Below are 21,002 nucleotides of genomic sequence, written 5' to 3' on the forward strand. Positions count from 1 at the left end.
AATCTCCAAATATGTATTGATCCTGTTTATTTATTTTATTTAATCTTTAGTTACGCACTGATCCTGTTTATTTATTTTATTTTATTTTATTTATCTCCAGTTACGCACTGGTCCTATTTATTTATTTTATTTATCTCCAGTTACACACTGGTCCTCTTTATTTAGTTTATTTTATCTCCAGTTACGCACTGGTCCTGTTTATTTATTTTATTTTATTTATCTCCAGTTACGCACTGGTCCTATTTATTTATTTTATTTTATTTATCTCCAGTTACGCACTGGTTCTTTTATTTAGTTTATTTTATTTATCTCCAGTTACGCACTGGTCCTCTTTATTTATTTTATTTTATTTATCTCCCGTTATGCACTGGTCCTGTTTATTTATTTTATTTTATTTTATTTATCTCCAGTTACGCACTGGTCCTGTTTATTTATTTTATTTTATTTTATTTATCTCCAGTTACGCACTGGTCCTGTTTATTTAGTTTATTTTATTTATCTCCAGTTACGCACTTGTCCTATTTATCTATTTTATTTAATTTAATTTATCTCTAGTTATGCACTGGTCCTGTTTATTTATTTTATTTAATCTCCAATTACGTACTGCTCCTGTTTAATTTATATTTTTGTTTATTTATAACGTTCTTACCCTTATCTAATTATTTATTTAAAGTTCTTGCTTTGATTCTTATTTTATCATTATTTTTACAATTAAAAATAAATAAATGTGAAGTGAAAGTATATATTATTTATTTAGTGAGCTTGGATATAAGAAAATTGTATGTACATTTTATCGTTATTTTATATTCTTTGTATAGTTTATACGATGACATGAATTGATAGTCATCACATTTAATGACCTTTGAAAATATCCAAGAGTATGTCGGTTAAGTAAAAGTTAAGTCTGGTTTCAATAAGTTGAGATTAAACCAGTGTCAAAGTGTTTGTATTTGGGAAGTCACAGTTTGGTACACTGCGGGATGAAAGGCAGGGACCATGGTGGGGTCTAAGGAAGTTTTACCAAGTAGGTGAATATCTGGATAGTTCAGAATAGCGCCCTGGACTAGGATATTCATAGGCCAAACTTGGGACTATCCGATACCTGCTCGGCATCGCCAAGGTTAGGTAGTGAGTATATATCTCTTTTGTGAGCCGATGAATGGCTGATATTCTCGAGAAAGAAATAATTATGATTGTACCAATGTTTTATGAGAAATACTCAACTACCTAATCACTTCCCAAAGTAACTTTTGATGTTCAGATTGGATCATCAGAAGTGGAATATGGATCCATATGTCTGGTAAAACAAGATCAAGTTTGGTGGTTATAGGTCCAAATCTAGGCCCCCGGTGTCTGCATTGTTTGTTGAGTTTATTAAGATTGATATTTAAGGCTTATAAAGACCTCACTCCTTTCATATTTTTCTTTCATATGTACCTGTTGCATGAACAGAAGATGAACCTGCTCAGTGAGAGTTATTCGGGATATTGTTGGTGGATCTTCTGAAGATTGACTCATGGATAATTTCTATTAATATCTTTAGGAGATGTTAGAAATATAGAAAGTCTTCTATTCTGATGTAGGACTCTTAATATTTAACAAATATATATTTTTGTAATATTTCATGAACAATTACATAGATGCAAACTACATATATGAATATGAAGTTATGTTATTATTAATGTTCTCTCAAGGATAATCTTATGGAAAAAAAAATTAATTCCATATCTTTTTATCAAATAATAATTATTTAGTATAGTAGTCGGGGCGTCACACAATACCAATGAGACTTGAGCTCAACCCATACAAAGGATTAACATTATTTCCAACCCAAAAATCTTAAGGCAATGGGTTTATAGATCTTCATCCTTATATGGTGCTCAACTTTTTCATTTTTATTCAATATGAGACTTAGACTCACACTTGAATTTCCAACAATAATTAAGTACGTGATATAATGAAAAGTACTTTCAAGATCTAATAATATTTTTCAAATATCAAATTAGTCAAATTGTTAATAGATAATGAAAATTGTTTTAACAAAACAAAATTCCTTCAAATAAAGAAAAAATTAAGAATCAAAAGAATAAAAAATATTTGAAATTGAGTTTATGCAATTGAACATTAGAAATTGACTGTCAAACATTTTTATGTGAAAAAAAAAATAAAATCATAATAACGGAGTAGAAATGTTCAAATAATTAATGGTTACACATCGAGGATATATTCTAAATCAAATATCTCATGCTTATACACAGGGGATATATTACTCATGGAATGGTACAACTTCTCCAACACACATAAACGCACACAACTATTCAAATATAAAGCTTCAATCACCAAAATAGACAATTGAAGTAAACAATTAATACAACATGGTATTGAAAAAATATAATAGGAAAGACCCCAACTATTACTTCGCGATTAACCACAAATATACAATTTGTAATAATAGTTTGGGAAACAATTTAATTGACCCAACGATCATGGTTTAGCTTCACAAAGTGATGAACATATTAGTAGCACGACTGTTGAAATAGATCAAGATAAGTAAATATGGAAAAACAAGAAAATAACACCATATGGTAGCTCAATTCCTTGCTAGATTGTATGTTCACCAATAACCATTACGTCACAAAAATCACAATATGAACAAACACCAATGAACCACAAGCAATCAAAATGCATAAAACCACAAAATTCATAACCAATCGAACTTCTTAAAACCATTAAATCCACACAATGACCAATTTCTTAAAACCATTAAATCAACCCAAGCAGGACAACTTTACAATGGGTGAACAGATAAACCCTTAGCAAAAATGGAGAAAAAGTTACCCCTTTGTGTCTGCTTCTTTGTGGGATGGTTGTTCGGTGGCTTTCACGCTTCTTACAAGTGCGATTCTTTGGTGTTTGCAATTGATGTGGAGTTCGTCGACTGAACGAAGTGGAGGAGAAAGTAGAAAGGGGTTTGTGGATTTCTCACAGTGGAGGGGAAAAGGATCTATTTCGTGGGTGCATCGCAAATGGGGTTCGGGTTCCTAAATTCAAGGATCTATTTCGTGGGTGCACAGTAAATGTGGGTGGGGTTCGTAAATTGAAGGTTCAGGGTTTGGGAAATTTTGAAAATTAAAAGGAGAAAGGGGTTTGAGGGAAGTGTTCTGTTTCATAGTGGGTGAAAAGAAAATGGGGGTGGGTTCACACACGCGCGAGTGACAAAATGCAGCTTCCACATAATGACTTCAGCTTTTAATTAAATTAAAAAAAAAAATAGAATGTGTCAAGACAACTAAGATGGTAAGAGAAGTGGTAAAAAAAAGTAGTCAGTTGATCATTTTCCAACTTCTAAATATCCTCCGTGAAAAGACCCACTTGTCTTCGTGGGGTACACTATTGCATGTGACTTCATCCTTCACCCTTGTTGTGCCAAGCTACTAATGGTCCTCAATGATAGTGAGTTTGCACGCCTCACTTCCCTCATTTGCAACACTAGGGAGTGTACGTATTCGACAAATTTGAAGAGTTTAACCATGGGTGGCTTTTACGTTACTACATGAGTTTAACCTAATGCCCACATTTTATCTTCGTCCTTCACACCCCACAAAAATTGAAAAAGTTGTGTTTTTTGAGAGAGCCCGTGCGTGAGTGTGTATGTTGCAAAGTGGTGGTGGGTGTTGTTTGAAATCATAGGTTGGTTAGAACACAACCAATGTTTTGGAGAAAACTCTATAAAAGAAGTAGAGGCAATAATGTGTTGTGATGTTAACCAATGCTTTCTGAATTGACTATTTCGGAATTGGTTTTATAATGTATTTCAGATTGGTCTTGAAGTCACCTTTGTTATGCAAAACCATTATCACCACAAGAAAAATATTTAAATAACAACTAATTTTAGAGATCAAATATAATTGATCACTATAGCAACAATTTAGATACTAATTTATAAACTAAAAATTATTGGTATGTAAAATAGTCACTATTATGAATAAAAAATATAATTAGTGACCAATTATACTTTAAATTAGTCATTAACATTAACAACTAAGGTTTTGAATACCAAAGGAATGAGTGTCTAAATTGGTCACTAGACTAATTTTTTTATTAATAATTGGTCACTTTATAATTAGTAATCAATTTAGAGTTTAATTTACAAATTAACTATAATTTTTTTATTCATGATAGTGACTATTTTAGAGATCAATAATTTGTAATTTATAAATTAATATCTAAATTAGTCACTATAGTGACCAATTATTTTTTGTCACTAAAATTGGTTGCTATTTAAGGATTTTCTTGTAATGATTCCCGAACATTGTTTAAAACAAAAGCCTTTTCATATCTTCACATTTTTATGTCTTTATATATATATATATATATATATATATATATATATATATATATATATATATAAAATAATAATAATAATAATAATAGGAAGATAAGGTTTTGGTGTAGATGTCATAGAATTGAGTGTTAATACATGAAAGATCATTGTATGCACACCAAAACATATTTTGAAAAGAAGTAGATGTTCGAGGTAGTTTCCCATCAAAGTCGCATGCTTTGCGATGATTTTACATAAGTTCCAGGTTGTTTTACATATCTTAAAAAAATGGCCTATGACCACTTCAAAAGCAAAGTCTTGAAAACTTCGTATGACTTGTTTATAAGTCTTTAAAGAAAATGAAGGCGTTAAAAGTTATGACGACTACAATGTTAATATTTTGTACTTAATTTGTCATGACTCCTAATGAGTTGACATTTTCTATTTTGTATTGAAGGCATGACTCTAAATGACTCTAGTACAAAATAGGTTAAATTATTCCTTTGGTCCCCATTTTCGTAGCAAAATATCAATTTGGTCCCTCAATTTTTTTTATCTCAATTTGGTCCCTATTTTGGGAAATTTGATGTCATCAAGTCCTTTCCGTTAGTGGTGTAGTAACGCTTTTAAATGGGGTGCCACGTGTCAGTTTCTGGATTTTTTGAAATAGAATTAATCTTGTTAAAAATATTTACTTGAAATATCAATTTTGATAGAAATATTTGTGCACATTTATACAGAAATTAAATTTGGTTTAAATTTGGACAGGGACAAAATTACACAATTTTTACAAAAATTGGGACTAAATTGAGACAAAAATTAAAATACTGGAACCAAATTGAGAATAGGGAAATGACACCTAGCATAATAGTGACACGTGGCACTATCACTACCACATGGCACGATGTCAGCTTGACACGTGGCAAATTTTTAATATTTTTAAAAAATTCAAAAAAAATAAATAAAAATTCAAAAAATCCAGAAACTGACACGTGGCACCCCATTTAACACTGTTACTACACCACTAACGGAAAGGACTTGATTGCATCAAATTTCCCAAAATAGGAACCAAATTGAGATAAAAGAAATTGAGGGACCAAATTGATATTTTGCTACAAAAATGGGGACCAAGAGAATAATTTAACCTACAAAATATTAACATTTAAGTAATGACTCTTCATTACTTCACCTTTTCAGAAATTAATACCACACTAAAGTCGTCATGACTCCTAATGACTTCACTTTTTCAAATATTCATGGAGAAGTTGTGCGTAGTCATAATGACTTTGCTTTTGAATTCGTCATGAGTCCATAGACTTACCTTGTGACCACTATTTGTTTTTTACTTTCCCATTTCGTAATATTTGCACAAATTTGCCCTAAATATGTAATAAAACCTAGGTTCCATTATGCTCTCTGATGTTATATATGCAAGTTATAGTGTCCCTCTGTAACATCCCTACTAGAAATTACTTCATTAAAATAAATAAATAAGAAAAGAACATCAAACGCCAAACTTATATTACTCCAATGTGGGAAAAATTCAAAATATAATTCTTTGCGCCATAATTTAAACAAACTTAGAGTAATAAACTTATTACAATTTTGTAACATTTCTGATAAATAATAAAAACATAACAAAAATCCCTAGCTCCAACCCAAGTTAGCCCCTCTCTCCGTCTCAAGCATTAGCAGCATTACTTGCATTATCAACTACTCCCGTGTAAATAATTACACGATCACTACTCCCGTGTAAATAATTACACGATCATCGCCATGCACAAACAGAAAGGGTGAGCTTAATAATAAAAGGAACACAACAATTAAATAATATAAATACACCCAGTTATATTATTAAAGTTAAACCTTGGCCAAGTTCTTAATACTCTAAGGCTTTTCAACCTTCAATTCACACAACACAGTTAGCCATGGACTCATGATTTATAATGCTCACACAAACCTGCCCGCTCGTGGTCCTGCCTCTACGAACCTCCCCGCTTGTAGTCCTACTCTACGGACCTACCTGCCCGTAGTCCAACACATGTGACCCACCAACTACGTACCTCCCCCGCACGCAGCATCTCTCAAATGTGAGCACGGAACATACAAACCTACATCGCTCGTATCCCCACATGAGAGTATCTAAGTATGAACCTCCCCGCTCATGCCATCACATGTTAACCACCACCCATGAACCTACCCGCTCATGGCACAACATCTCCTGATCCACGTCCGCATCAAGGCATACAAACAACGCACACAAACTACACTATATTCGCTTAGGCTAGAAGCCTTAGCTTGAGCGACCGGGCTTGTCTCGCTTAAGCTAAACTTTCTCGCCTGAGCGAGTGTGCTCCAATGGCTCGCTGCGAAGCCTCGCTTAGGGGAGCTCTTCTCGCCTGGGCGAGATCGCCCTTCGCTTAAAACCAAAACTCTCACCTAGGCGGCGAGTTGAGCAAAAACACAAGTCATGCACGAGTTCTCGCTTAAGCGAGAACCTCTCGCTTGAGTGAGATGCTCAAACCAAAGCCTCACAACCCTCGATTTCTCGCTTAGGCGAGATGCACTCGCCTGAGCGAGATAACATGTCGCCCAAAACCTGAGCACTCCGACTGAGCGAGTGGCTCGAGCAGAATCAGGGTCAAGACTCTGCTACTTTCGCCTAGGCGAGCCTTGCTCGCTTGGGTGAGAATATCATATGTCTTCCCTGTTCTCACATGCAAATACAAGAAAACCATGCCAAATCATGTTTCAGACATTATCAAGCAATTCCAGAACATCAGTATTTATCATGAACGTGTTTTCAACCCAATTTCACCATCACAATTTGAGATTGATTAACAACATCCATATCATGCAAGGACCCCAATTTATTCATACCCAAACATATAATAGGCTTTTCCCACATTGTCAGAACAACAATACTCACATCATATTTACACAAGCCTGAAAATTCCATGTCAATCAAGCATAAAATTATGAGACAAGAGCTCTCAAACATAAGCATAACCACAGACACTAAAATAGCTCTCCTTACCTAAAATTCCTTGTTCCAATTGGTCCTTTAACCTTAGCTTTGTGCTACCCAAGGGCCTACCTAAAATTCCTTGTTCCAATTGGTCCTTTAACCTTAGCTTTGTGCTACCCAAGGGCCCTTCTTTGCTCAGCATAATTACCCTTCAAAGGCCATTATGGACTGTTTTTCCCAGCCTCCGTTGGAGGCCCATTGTCTCTAGGATTTTCCCACCCTTTCACATTCAGACCACACTTATATTTAGAAAAATAAAGAGGCTAATTTCATTCTCAACAAGGGTTGAACCCACAACCACTCAATCACAAAGTAAGTGCACAACCAATTCAACCAAGTCATGTTTCGTGACAATTCCTAAAATTTTAGGATTACATTACCACTTCTCACATTCAATCATAACCTTAAAATAATGCACATAATAAAAATATCCTACAATTGGCATACAAAGGACTTGAACCCAAGTCCTCTCACACAATTAAATACCCTTAATCACTTGAGCTAGTACTTTTCCACATCATAACAATTAACATTAAATGCCATAAAGGCTCCTATTACCTGTATTTATTAAATAATTATTTAATTAATTATTTAAATTTCTCGGGTCTTACATTTCCCCCACCTCAAAAGATTTTTTTCCTCGAAAATTGGACTTACCGGGAAACAAGTGTGGGTAGGATTGCCTCATGCGATTTTCCATCTCCCAAGTCATCTCTTGAGTAATCTCATCCCAGAGGACTTTCATCGTCTGGATCTCCTTTCCTTGCAGCTTCTTCACTTGAGAGTCCAAAATCCTCACTAATTTTGTGTTCACAGTCAGATCCTCCCTAATCTGAATGCCATCTGATTTCAGCATATGTAAGGGATCCGCTACATATTTCCTTAACTGGGAAACATGAAATACGTTGTGCAGGTTTGCTAGATGCGGTGGCAAGGCAATTTCATACGCTGTCGTACCTATCCTCCTCAAAATTTGATATGGTCCAATAAACCTTGGAGTTAACTTCCTTAATTTGATGGCTCTTCCAATGCCAACAGTCGACGTAACTTTGAGGAACACATGATCTCCTGCCTCAAATTTCAAAGGCTGCCTCCTCTTATCTGCATAGGACTTTTGCCTACTCTGAGTCACCCTCATTCTGTCCTGAATGTCATTGAATTTCTTAGAAATCTGCTGTAAGAACTCTGGACCCAATACAAGTGATTCGTCATCTTGGTTCCAACAAAGTGGTGTTCTGCATCGTCGTCCATACAAGGTCTCATATGACGCCATACCAATACTAGAGTGATAGCTGCTATTGTATGTAAATTCCACCAAAGAAAACATGTTACTCCAACTACCCATGTGATCCAGTACACATGCTCACAACAGATCTTCCAATGACTGGATCGTCCTCTCAGACTGCCCATCTATCTGAGGATGATACGCATAACTCATCCGCAACTGAGTCCCTAAAGCTGCTTGTAGCGACTGCCAAAAACGAGAAGTAAATCTCATATCTTTATCAGATATGATGCTAGTTGGCACTCCATGTAATCTGACCACTTCTCTAACATATAACTCAGCCAGCTTCTCCATTGACATCTTCTGATTAAATGCCAAGAAATGGGCACACTTAGTCAACCTGTCTACAATCACCCAGATCGAATCATTCCCCTTAACTGATCTCGGCAGATGAGTCACGAAATCCATGGCGATATTATCCCATTTCCACTTCGGGATATGCAGCGGCTGTAGTGTGTCACCTGGCCTCTGGTGTTCAATATTATCCTTCTGACACACCAAGCATGATGCCACAAAGTCGGCGACATCAATTTTCATTTCGTTCCATCAGAATGATTATTTCAGATCCTTATACATCTTATTTATACCTAGATGTATGCTAAGACAGCTTTTATACCCCTCTTCTAGAATCTGTTTCCTCAACCTCCAATTTCCAGGTACACATACTCTATCATTGAATCGTAGAATGCCATCTGACCCCATCCGATAACCTTTCCCCTTCTCAGTACCCAACCAACTCACAAACTACTGTAATTCAACATCACTCTTCTACCCATCTCGGATCGTCTCTAAGGTATCGCTAATCAAAGTTAGTGCACTGCACGGAATAGAATCCTATCCCAATTATATACCCAAATTCATATCCCTTAGCTTCTCCATCAACTCCAACTCTTTCACCATCATCGTTGACATGTGCATCCTTTTTCGACTCAAGGCGTCTGCCACCACATTCGCCTTACCTGGATGGTAAAGTAACTCGAAGTCATAATCCTTGAGATACTTCATCCCCCGTCTCTACCTCATATTCAACTCCTTCTGATCAAACAAGTATTTCAGGGTTTTGTGATCGCTGAAAACCTGGAACTGGGAGCCATACAAGTAGTGCCTCCAAGTCTTAAGAGCGAACACTACCACAATCAACTCTAGATCATGGGTAGGGTTGTTCTTCTCGTGCACTTTTAATTGCCTTGAGGCATAGCCTACTGGCCTTTTCTCCTGCATCAGTACACACCCCAAACCTTGATAAGACGCGTCGCAATACACCTCAAATCTCTTGCTTGTGTCTGGTATAGCTAGTACCAGAGCTGTTGTCAATCTCTTCTTCATCTCCTCAAAGCACTCATCACATTTCTTTGTCCAGGAGAATGATTGATCTTTTCTAGTTAGTTGGGTCAAAGGACTCACAATTTTAGAGAACCCCTCCACAATGGCTCCATGGCATCACCTCTTACCAATAATGCCATCAACCTTAGAAAAAACACCACCATGGCTCCATCACCCTCTTCCAAGAGGGACCCATTATGTTTCCAAGTATGAAATCCCTACAACCAATTGAATCCTTTACCATCTCTCACTACTATCTTTCCACGTGCCATGTAAAACCACCATCTTAACACAAAGTTGTCATAAGAAGAAAAATACCTTGAAGATTTGAATGGATTTCATGGATATTGTTCTAGCCAAAAGGTTCAAAATTTGATTAGTTAGAGCACTCCAAATGTCTTCCTCCTTTTCCTTCGAGTTCCTCCTTTATGTCTATCTTATGACCTCTTGAATTCTTCTCATATTCAATGCTCATCAAATTTCTCCATTTAATTCATGTCTCTTGTCATGTCTTGAGCAGTTACTTGAGTTATGAGATTTAATCTCCTCATTTACTATCTCATACTTTTGACCTAGTGATCCTCTGATATTGGTTCTAACAATTAGATCAGCCTTTTGACATATCCGATCGACCTTTAGACAATTAAAGACCAGATCGACCTCTAGGCAATTAAAGACCAGATTAGCCCTAACACTACATAGCCCCCAACCTTAGCTTTTATAGATCTTAAGGCTAAAAAAATATTTAACATGTCAAACAAGTAGATTGGCCTTTTGGCATTTAAAGACCAAATTGTCCTTGTGGTAGCCAAAGACCAGATCGACCTCTAGGCAGTTAAAGACCAGATCGACCTTTGGGCAGTTAATGACCAGATCGTCCCTAACACTACAAAGCCCCAAACCTTTGGTCTGAAAGATTAAAAAGGCTATAAAATGTGAAGAAACGACTCCTTTATCAATTGATGTTGGGGCTAATGATGTGATCAGTATTTTGGCCTATCACCAGATAACACCCTTCAAAAAATGTTGAGAACTCCCTCTTTATTGTCTTTATTTCTTGTCTCTCTAGTTCCTTAATGCCACCTCTTTCATGATAATTAATATTGATTCTAATAAATGGGATCGGCTACTAACCCATCTGTTTAGAAAGATGGGCCATTATACCTATCTAAATAATGAGATCATCCATTGGACCTAATGATGTGATCAATCATTGGACTTATCCAATTAATGATGTGATCGGTCATTGGACCAATCCAACTAATGATGTGATTGGTCATTAGACCTATCCAACTAATGATATGGTCAGTATTTAGCCTATAACACCCTTCACAAAACGTTGTATATTATTTTACTTTCTAAGTGTTACTTCTGATGTCCAAGTATGTGGTTTGTGTAAATATTACCATTGCTTTTTTTGAATAGGCACCTTGATCAATTGGCGATCGATGTAAAATTATATTTAGATAGTGAAGACTTACCTTAATTATATATATACACACACATTGGTCTCAACTCTTAAATAATATAGAACTAATAGATGTAACGAAATAGTTGCGATACGAAATTCGATTATGGGAAAACTAAATTTTCAACTGTGTTTGATACTTTCTATGATAAAACCTATTTGGAATTCAGTATGACTTTGTAATTTTCTTTTCATCGTCCTCTCCTAAAAGAGAAGAAAATTTAATAGTTGTGGGTCGAAATTTAGAATTCAGTAACGTTTTGTATTTTCTTTTTGATAAAACCTATTTAGAATTCAGTATGGTTTTGTATTTTCTTTTTGAATTTTGACCTTTTTATGATATTTTGGGGTTGAATCACTACCGAAATTTGGTTTCTCGGAGCAAATTTCAGAAAGAAGCTTTTATTTTTCATTTTCTTTTTATTTCCGCTAATTATAAATACAAGTGAAAATTTGACTTAGAAAATAAATTTATACATTAAAGGCTTATTTCCAAAAAGAAGTTAACTATAGATCTATTTGGGTAAATATTTTCTAAAATAACATTATTTAAGGGGAAAAATCTAATATTCAGATTTAAAAATCAAAACTCAAGATTAAAAGATACACTTAAAGCCATGATGATACTACAATAACTGTCATTGTCATCATGTGGTGGTGGTGTCGGCGTATATATAAAAGTAATATTGTTGTTCGTAACTATACTTGAGATATAAGTTAATATGGATTATTTTCATTCTCATCTAAACATGGAGTATATTAGGATGATATTTTTATGTACGAAATGAAAATAATCAAGCTCAACTGTTTAATTAAAATGGAAGAATCATATTAAAATGCTCAAAATGTAAACTAAAACTTCGTGTAATTATTAACCTTTTCAAAATTTTCATCAAATAACCATCAATTCTTAAAAAGATTTGCATGTTCTTAAATAATTATCATGGTCGAGAACTTTAAAATTATCATTAACTTATATCACCGTGATCACAGTTACTATAATTATAATGATTGTTGTAGCCATATTCACTACTGATATTATAATTGCGATTACTAAGTTGTTATAATTGTCATCAATATCATAACTATTGTAAACCCAATTAAACTCCAAATTTAAGAAAGAATTGAGCCAACTTTAAGAAATAATCAATACAATTTTATAAAGCCTATTTTCTATGATAGAGAGCCTGTAAATTTTAAAATATTCACTATTATCTTCAGCTTTCATTTTTATTCTAGTGTGATACCTTTATGAATAACTTACACTTAATTAGATTAAACTTTGAAAAAAAACTGTGAGAATGTAAAATAACTATTTTACAATTACTTCTAAAAATTCTTTAAATTTTCTTTTGATGAGTCATTTTCGTGAAAAATGATTGAAAGTTCACATCGACAAGACAAATTTATAATATACAATAAAATAAATTTTATTTGGTGATTTTGTAGAATTATGTTAAACTTAAAATTTATTCATTAAGAAGATATATCAAAGTCATTCAAAATTATTTCAGCCAAATTAATGATTTGTTGAATTTATCATTTATATATTATCAAATCACTATTGGATCTGTTAATATTTATTATCGAAGATACATAATGAAAATCTATTCACTGACACTCTCAAAAATGTTAAAATTTGTGTCATTACCTCTCATCCTAATACAATTATTATACAACAACTCTCCCACGATCAACATAAGCTTTTAAAAATTTATTATTTATAGAGTGAGTTAATTCTAAGTCAGTTTTGATTGTTAATTTAGATTAGATTAATAGAAAAATTAATGGATACATGCGATTCAGAACACCGAGTTTTTTATACGGTTCTCAAGCACTTTAAATTAATTTATCTTATATTAAATTAAATTCATATTTGTTAACCTATAATTTATTGAAATATATATATATATATATATATATATATATATATATATATATATATATATATATATATATATATATGATTACCATAAAACAACATTAAGCATAAATGAATGTTTGAAGGAAAGAAGAGCGCAAAAGTTAGAAGGAACAAAGAGAATTTAAAAAAGAAATTAGGAAGTAAAATAACTTGTAATTTTATAGAAAATCTTTAAAATCATGCAGAAGATTCTAGAAAGTTAGAGATGGTGAGTAGATTGTAATTAACATATAATTAAAGTAGTTAAGTATATTGATGTACTTAACCATCTCATTATTTGAAAGGTGTAACTTTCGTTACTCCATATGTCATTTTCAAAAAAATAAAAATACAAAAAATCTATGCGTCATTTTCATTAAGATTGTATATATTTTTACTTATTTATTGTATTAGAATGTTGAACGTCTTTTTCTATAAATAATAAGTTTCCTCTCACGTATAGCTCATGCTTAAAGTTTAATTTATATTTTGAATATCTTGAAATGAATATTTTTTTTTTCATGAATGTTTATCTTGGAGAGTTTCAATGGAGAATTGTCAATGCACTTACGTTTATTTGTTCACTATTTTACCTTAGTTGATTTTGTTTTTTCTTTTGAAACGTTATTTTATTTTTCGTTTGGCCAATAAGATTTTATTATACTCGTGAAAATCCTTTCGCTTCAAAGTTTTCTTTTAAGTCGTTACATCCTATGATATACGGCAAGAAGTTGCATTAAAACTTATATCTATTAATATATTTTAGAATTTGTAGAATGAGTAAGTTAGTAAGATTTATTTGTAAGTTTTATTTAAATATAACTTAATAACTAACATGTCTTTTGAGTAAGATTTATTATATAACATTAGTTCAATCCAGTCATTATTTCACTTTAAGATAATGAATTTTTAAATTAATTTTTTTATTTAATCTTGCTTTCTCAATTCTACTTAAGACTTAAATTTATATTTAAATTTTTAACTATTGCCTTTTTTTGTTTGCTTTTTTTATAATGAGATGGCAAATGAGGAGTTTTGTATAAAAGGTGATGCAAATAAATGATTAGTTTTGAAGTAATTTAGCAAAGAAAGAAAAAATAGGGTAATGGGCTGATCCGAACCTTGTATAATGAGTTGGATCAACAATTTTCTTAGCCCATAACTTAATTAACAATCAAACACATTGGCTTGGTGTAGAAGCCAAAGGTTAAGAAATGAAATAGATAGAGTGAAGAAAGTAATAAATTAAGATATTTGATAAGGGTTGAAGAATATTATTAATGCATGAAAAAGAATAAAGACATAGGTGAAGGTTGGTGATGGTCACAGGCATGCAAGGACTAGTGTGTTGTACAATATATATATTTATACTAGACTATGGACAATTTGACTTGTTGCTAGAATAATGGAAACAAGTTGGAAAAGTGTATTTTCCAAAATGCTATGGTTGCTTTACACGTTTCCATGTAAAGTCCAAGTGTAGGAAACATGGTGGAAAAAACTTGAGAGAAACAACAAAAAAACCACCATCCATATTATTATTTTTAAGTCTTAGTGCTGAATTCATTAGTGCTAAGTGTGCCACAAATCATATACCAAAAAATTTCTCACTCAAGGACCTATCGTTAAGACACATGAATCCACAATTTGGTGATGCTGCTGGAAACAGATATATATAAATAAATTATATTATTATTTATTATTATTATTATTATTATTATGGTGTTAGATATAGATTAGTCTTAAACAGCTTTTAGTGGGCATGCGAATTTTTAACTTTCACTAAGTTTTTAATTAATCATTACTGGCTACCTTATTATAATCTATATTATTATATTCGTAATAAAAAAAATGCCTTTGGGTCAATTGACCGATTTTAAAACATTATGTGTCCACATCCTCTCTGCTGCAAGAGTCAAAATCAAATAATTTTGAGTTCGTGAGCCCAAGTAACTAAATCATATTCTTAATTGCTGGGTCGATTATTTGGAATCTTAGCGCGTCCTAGATAAAAATTTAAAATTATGTGAAAATTAAGATTGTTGGATTAATGTTTGACTCAAGTTACCTTAAGAAAATTAATTTCATTTTTTTTTTACACTTAACAGTGTTTGCATATATAGTTTAAAAGTGAAGATTAAAGATAATTTAAATACTTTTTTTCAATTCATATTAACAGTTTTTCGTAAACTTAATTCGGAAAGGTAATTTAAGTTGATATTCTTTACTTGTTATAACGATGGATGAAGGTTGTCATTGAAAAAAATGACCTCCATTTAAGGCAATGTACTGTTTTTTTTCAAGAGAAAGAGATGTTAATAAAGTATGATTGTTATAATTGGTTACGATTTTAGTAACTCATAGCTTGCTATATATATATATATATATATATATATATGTATATGTATGAATGTTCAGCCATAAGATTATACCATTAAATAAATTGTTGAAAAGTGCATGTAACTCTCACTTTTGTATTTTTGAAATGCATATATGCACTGAATGAAAATAAATTATAAATTAAAATAATAAAAAAGCTTACATTACGAAATAATGTAAAATATTAGTAGCGTGAAACTTTAAATGTGATTGAAAAATATTATTGATAATTAAAATAAAATTTAATTTATGGTTAAACTTGATAGTTACTATTTACAAGTTTTTATTGGAAAAATCTGTAGTTTATTTTTGACTGGAAAAATTATTGTATAATAGGTAAGTTTTATCCATTAAAATGATATATATAATTTTTTAATTTTTTAAATATTGAAAAATCTTGTAAATTAATTTAACTAACAACATATTATTTTAATAATATTTTCTATGTACATCGTTAAACTTAGGTTACACGAAGAGATTTTAGTATATGTTGAAATAATAATGAACACTAAAATTACCTTTAGTTACTCAAATAATTAAAGGGTGAATAAATTATTTGATTTAGCGAACGAGTATTTAAAAATTATTTCATTTTCTTTAATAGCAATGTGTATAGAATTGGAAGGGGTGCAAGATGTAAGTACATGTTTGAATAACAATTTAATTAATTGAATAATTTATTTTTTATATGTATATTGGAAAAGTATTTAAATAAATTTGAAACATTCAATATATTATTACATAAGGTACTTAAAAAAAATGGTTTTGTCATTTTACGAATTAAGAAATTAAATTAAAATTAACTAAACAATTAGAAATAACATTATATATCTATTTATCTATTTTGACTTCAAGGAAATAAATTATTGAAGAATACACGGTTAATAAATATGTCCATTAAACCATGTGACATAATTTCAATTATATCTAATGCTCTCTATCAATTCTTAAATAAAATAAATAATTACAAGTATATATATAACTTTTGGTCATATATTATTTATATTTTTAAATGTGTATATATTGAAGTCGATTGGTGAAATAACAAATAAACGAAAGTTATGAAATTTTACTCTATTTAATGATGAGGATAATCAATATATAATGATTCTATAGATAAATTTTAATGTATCTGTGATGTTGAGAGGATTATTTGCACAAGTGAGACATTATTTAATGTGAAAGTTAGAGGAACAAATCTTGACTACCTATAATGACTAAATTTAAATATTACTTGAAGTCACATCATTATTTAAAAAGGTACATTCTGTGTTTAATTAATCTTAACAATATAATTTATGATTAACCTCACTAATTAATACTTACTTTTTCACTCTCACATAAAAAATATCTCTGTGTAAGCGTTTGTTGAGAGATCTCACCTGTGAATGATCACATGATTACATCATACATAGTTGTTAAAGTATTTAATTTGCTTTAATTAAGAAAATAATAACTAATTCCAATGATGGATTAACTAGATTTTTCAACCCTGTGTACCTCTAAAGAGGATCTCTCTATCTTTTTTATTTTATCTGTCTTTGTTTGTGATTTAAAAACTTACTCTTTGCTGTATATGTCTGATTAAAATGTGAATGTTATATTTAAGTAAAAAAAAAATTAATTTTACTATTAATCTATAAGAATTGTCTGGTTAAAATCTTTTCACGTTCTCATTAACTAATACATATTAAGAACTACTTTTAGTCAAGTACATTTTTTAAAATATTTTAAATTTTCAAAGTTGTAATCTACTACAACACTAACTTAAATCTTGAATAAAAAAAAAAAAAAACTCTGTTTTTAAGAAGATATTACTAACACACAGTTTTGAAACTAGTTTAATAAATCCAAAATTACGTACACTTCGATTTTTAATTAAAAGAAAACGAAAATATATAACAACTTCTTCTGGTGTGCGCGTAGCAGCGCGTGGTTGACGAATACTATGAACATTTGTGCAAGTTAGGTTACTACCATTCTTCCACTTAAAAATGGTTGCTTTGGTTTTTTTTTTTTTTTTTTTTACTTTCCCTAATGAAGCAGTTAGAGAAAGACGCAAGTTTGAGTCTTGCAAAGAAAGAAGCAGATATATTTTTCAGAATTTACGGTGAAAAATGAAAAATTGAATTGATTATGAAAAGGGTTATTATTAGGGTGAAATACCCCTAGGTAGGAAGTGTAACTAAAATTGGATTGTGTAAATGATAAATAACCTAAAACAATGGTTGATGTGTTTGAGTTCAAAGTCTTGAATGAGCGCCATAAATTTGCTTATATTAGTAAAATGCACGAGGCGATGTGATTGAAAAGTTGTGGGGAGTGAAAGAGATGTGATACCATACTCTCTAACCAAGTCAAAATGTGTTATAGAATAGGTTACGGAAGCCATCGAGTTTAACTTTTAATCCCTAAAAATTTCCAATAGCTACCAAACAAGGCCTTCAATGTAGACGACCTAGAGTGTGACTAAACGGTCACCAAGTTATTAACCCTAGTGCTAATTACCCAATAATAATTGCTTTGATGATGGAAGCACAATAATAAAATAAAAATTAAGGGAAAAAATAAAGCATGATTAATACTAATAGTACCATTAAAGCAAGAAATAATGTAGGGAAGGAAGAAAAAGAAGGGCTAAAGCACTTTCATTGGTCCCATGCCATGTCCCCTCACTACCCCTTTGATGTGATCTCCAAATTTTTTTATATATCTAATGCTTTTTTTATAAAATTTTCTTCCACTGCTATATTGTATTGAGTGTGAGTGAGTGTGTGTGTATCTGTTTCTATTTGTCTTCTTTTCTCCCCCACCAAAATTTCCCTTTCACACTTCACAAAAACAAATACTAAATGATTTGTCAGTAGCAGGCATGTCCAGCAAGGGAAAGGAGGTAGCAGAAGGTTCATCAAGAGGTGCTGATGATCATCACCTTGATCATCACCATGATCATCACAATCAGCTGCAGCAGCAGCAGCAACAGCAGCAGCAACAGCAACAGTTACCACTGAGTCGCTACGAGTCTCAGAAGAGAAGGGATTGGAACACTTTTGGACAGTACTTGAGGAATCAGAGGCCTCCTGTGCCACTTTCTCAGTGTAGTTCAAGCCATGTTCTTGAGTTCCTTCGTTACTTGGATCAGTTTGGGAAAACCAAAGTGCACTTGCAAGGGTGCTTGTTTTTCGGGCAAAGTGAGCCACCAGGTCCCTGCACTTGCCCTCTCAGACAAGCTTGGGGAAGCCTTGATGCACTCATTGGAAGGTTGAGAGCTGCGTATGAAGAAAATGGAGGCCTTCCTGAGACCAATCCCTTCGCCAGTGGCGCCATAAGAGTCTACCTCAGAGAGGTCAGAGATTCTCAGGCTAAGGCTCGAGGAATCCCTTACAAGAAGAAAAAGAAGAAGAGGAACATTCTCAAACCCAACGGAGACACCTCCTCAAACTTGCCTTTGCAGTAATATTATATATAAGTTCTACATAATTACCCTTCATCAGGCCCATCTGGTAAATTTCCTTCCTCACTACTCTTTAATTTCTAGATTTTCTCTTTCTGTGCTCATCTTCACATGGACATTGTTATATGCACAGAAAGTACACAATTCAACAATTGGGTGCTATAGATTTTGCACAATAATACTAATAATATACTCTCTGTAGTTAATGTTTCCTGGTTGAATTTTCAAACTCCATCAATCATATATCCCATCGGCACACAGTTCTATTCAAAACGCATCTGCATTTCACTACATTAAACCCTAATTCAAAACCCTAAATTGTATGTATCTTGCATCTAGTTATACAAGTTATGAATTGTGTACTAATTTTGTTTCTTTTGAACATCGAAAGAGCATACAGTAGAATTAATGGGTAAATTAATGCACTCTCATCATCCATTGTCTCTTTGTCGCTCTCACATGCAACAAGACAATGCTGCCATAGTTTCTGCATTTCGTAATTATGTCTTTTTGTGCCTGTATATTATGATATAATTAATATATATTTACTTGTATACGAGTTTGCTTTTCCGCACGATCTTACTTCCTTCCTTGATGGTACTCTCTTGTTGTGGCTTGTAACCACTGCAATGATATGAAATTTGAGAATTTAAAATTGGATTTGTTAAAAGATTGTCTTGATAACTGTATTGCATAGAAAAATATCTTGGGAAAAAAGGTTCAAGATCCATGGTTGTGGGAAAATTAGATGCTGTTTCTAGAGTCTTGTCTGCTCGTGGTTTATAAATTTCATTGGCGTACCAGCTAGAACCCAAAAATCGCTTGCCTTCGTAAAGTTTTGTCTTATTCTAACGAATTTTGTTTCTTCTTTTCTCATTTCCCATCATATGAATGTCCTTTTCTTTCGTGCTGTTATATGTATATGTGACATTCGTACATAAAAATCGCATCTTCTTTCCACTACCTGCTAACACTGCAAACTCATTTCACAATCACCATGGCCACACTCCATTTTCCTTCGTTTTTACATTTTTTTTCATCTTAAGGGAAATATATATTTATATACAGTTTTATCCCAAAAGGGTTGTTCACAACCACATTGTGTGACTGATCTATATACATATATGTCCATGTTGCATGAATTTAACTTCTGGGTTTCACTTTCCAATTGATTTCAGATCTCAAAGTTGTTTCAAAATCCTGAATCTGTTGCTAGGTCTTGGATATAACTTCAGCTGCAGTGTTGGAACATAATCGAGTATCTACATATCCCTGGTTCAAGAAGTGTATTTTGTTATTTTCGAATGCGAATTTAGAATGAAGTTGACGAAGAGTTTAACATTGGGGTGAATCCCTGTATTGTAATCACTTATATATTATATATATATATATATACACTATCAAGCATATATATATATTTATATATATAGTCATGAAAATAATCTTGAATTTTCTCTTAAGCAGTGTGTATGATATTACATGGTACTGGTATATCTTTTTGATTCTCCTGAGATAGATTTTGCTGGTGTTTAAAGTTTCGTTATATATTTATGCAAATAATAAGACGCTTATTTGAATAATTAAGAGACAGACCTGAAATAATTATTCAAATATTGATACTAATTAACTTTCTTCACAATCCATGAAGCATGGTATCCCCACAGATGTGTAAGATGATGTCCCACAATAGATGCATATAATGCAAGAGATGAAGTAAACCTTAAAAAACATTGGATACCTTGTTGGTCCTGTTCAGTTTAATTAATCAATATCTTTGACTTGATCCCTCCCTGTTTTTTCATTTACTTAACTAAATGATTAAGACAATTTCTTTCAAT

At 32.2% G+C, this 21,002-nt stretch overlaps 1 protein-coding gene across 2 annotated transcripts; it reads left to right on the forward strand.

The window, feature by feature from the left end:
- The first annotated feature begins 18,402 nt into the window (after window positions 1-18,402).
- Window positions 18,403-20,642, forward strand: LOC114183476 (protein LIGHT-DEPENDENT SHORT HYPOCOTYLS 10-like). Of its 2 annotated transcripts, none has more exons than XM_028070502.1 (2): window positions 18,403-19,213; window positions 20,381-20,642. In XM_028070502.1, exon 1 carries the CDS (start codon window positions 18,583-18,585, stop codon window positions 19,165-19,167), a length of 585 nt encoding a protein of 194 aa, XP_027926303.1. In that variant the 5' UTR covers window positions 18,403-18,582; the 3' UTR covers window positions 19,168-19,213; window positions 20,381-20,642. The 2 variants fall into 2 exon arrangements, with proteins under 2 accessions (XP_027926303.1, XP_027926302.1); XM_028070501.1 differs by having other exon boundaries at window positions 18,416-19,213; window positions 20,343-20,642.
- Window positions 20,643-21,002: the final 360 nt, after the last annotated feature.

The sequence above is a fragment of the Vigna unguiculata genome, chromosome 5 (genome assembly GCF_004118075.2).
Source record: "Vigna unguiculata cultivar IT97K-499-35 chromosome 5, ASM411807v1, whole genome shotgun sequence".
Lineage (NCBI taxonomy): Eukaryota > Viridiplantae > Streptophyta > Magnoliopsida > Fabales > Fabaceae > Vigna > Vigna unguiculata.

Bases quoted from the DNA above. Each gene is read 5' to 3' on its own strand.
- LOC114183476 (XM_028070502.1), top strand. From the start codon at position 18,583: ATGTCCAGCAAGGGAAAGGAGGTAGCAGAAGGTTCATCAAGAGGTGCT.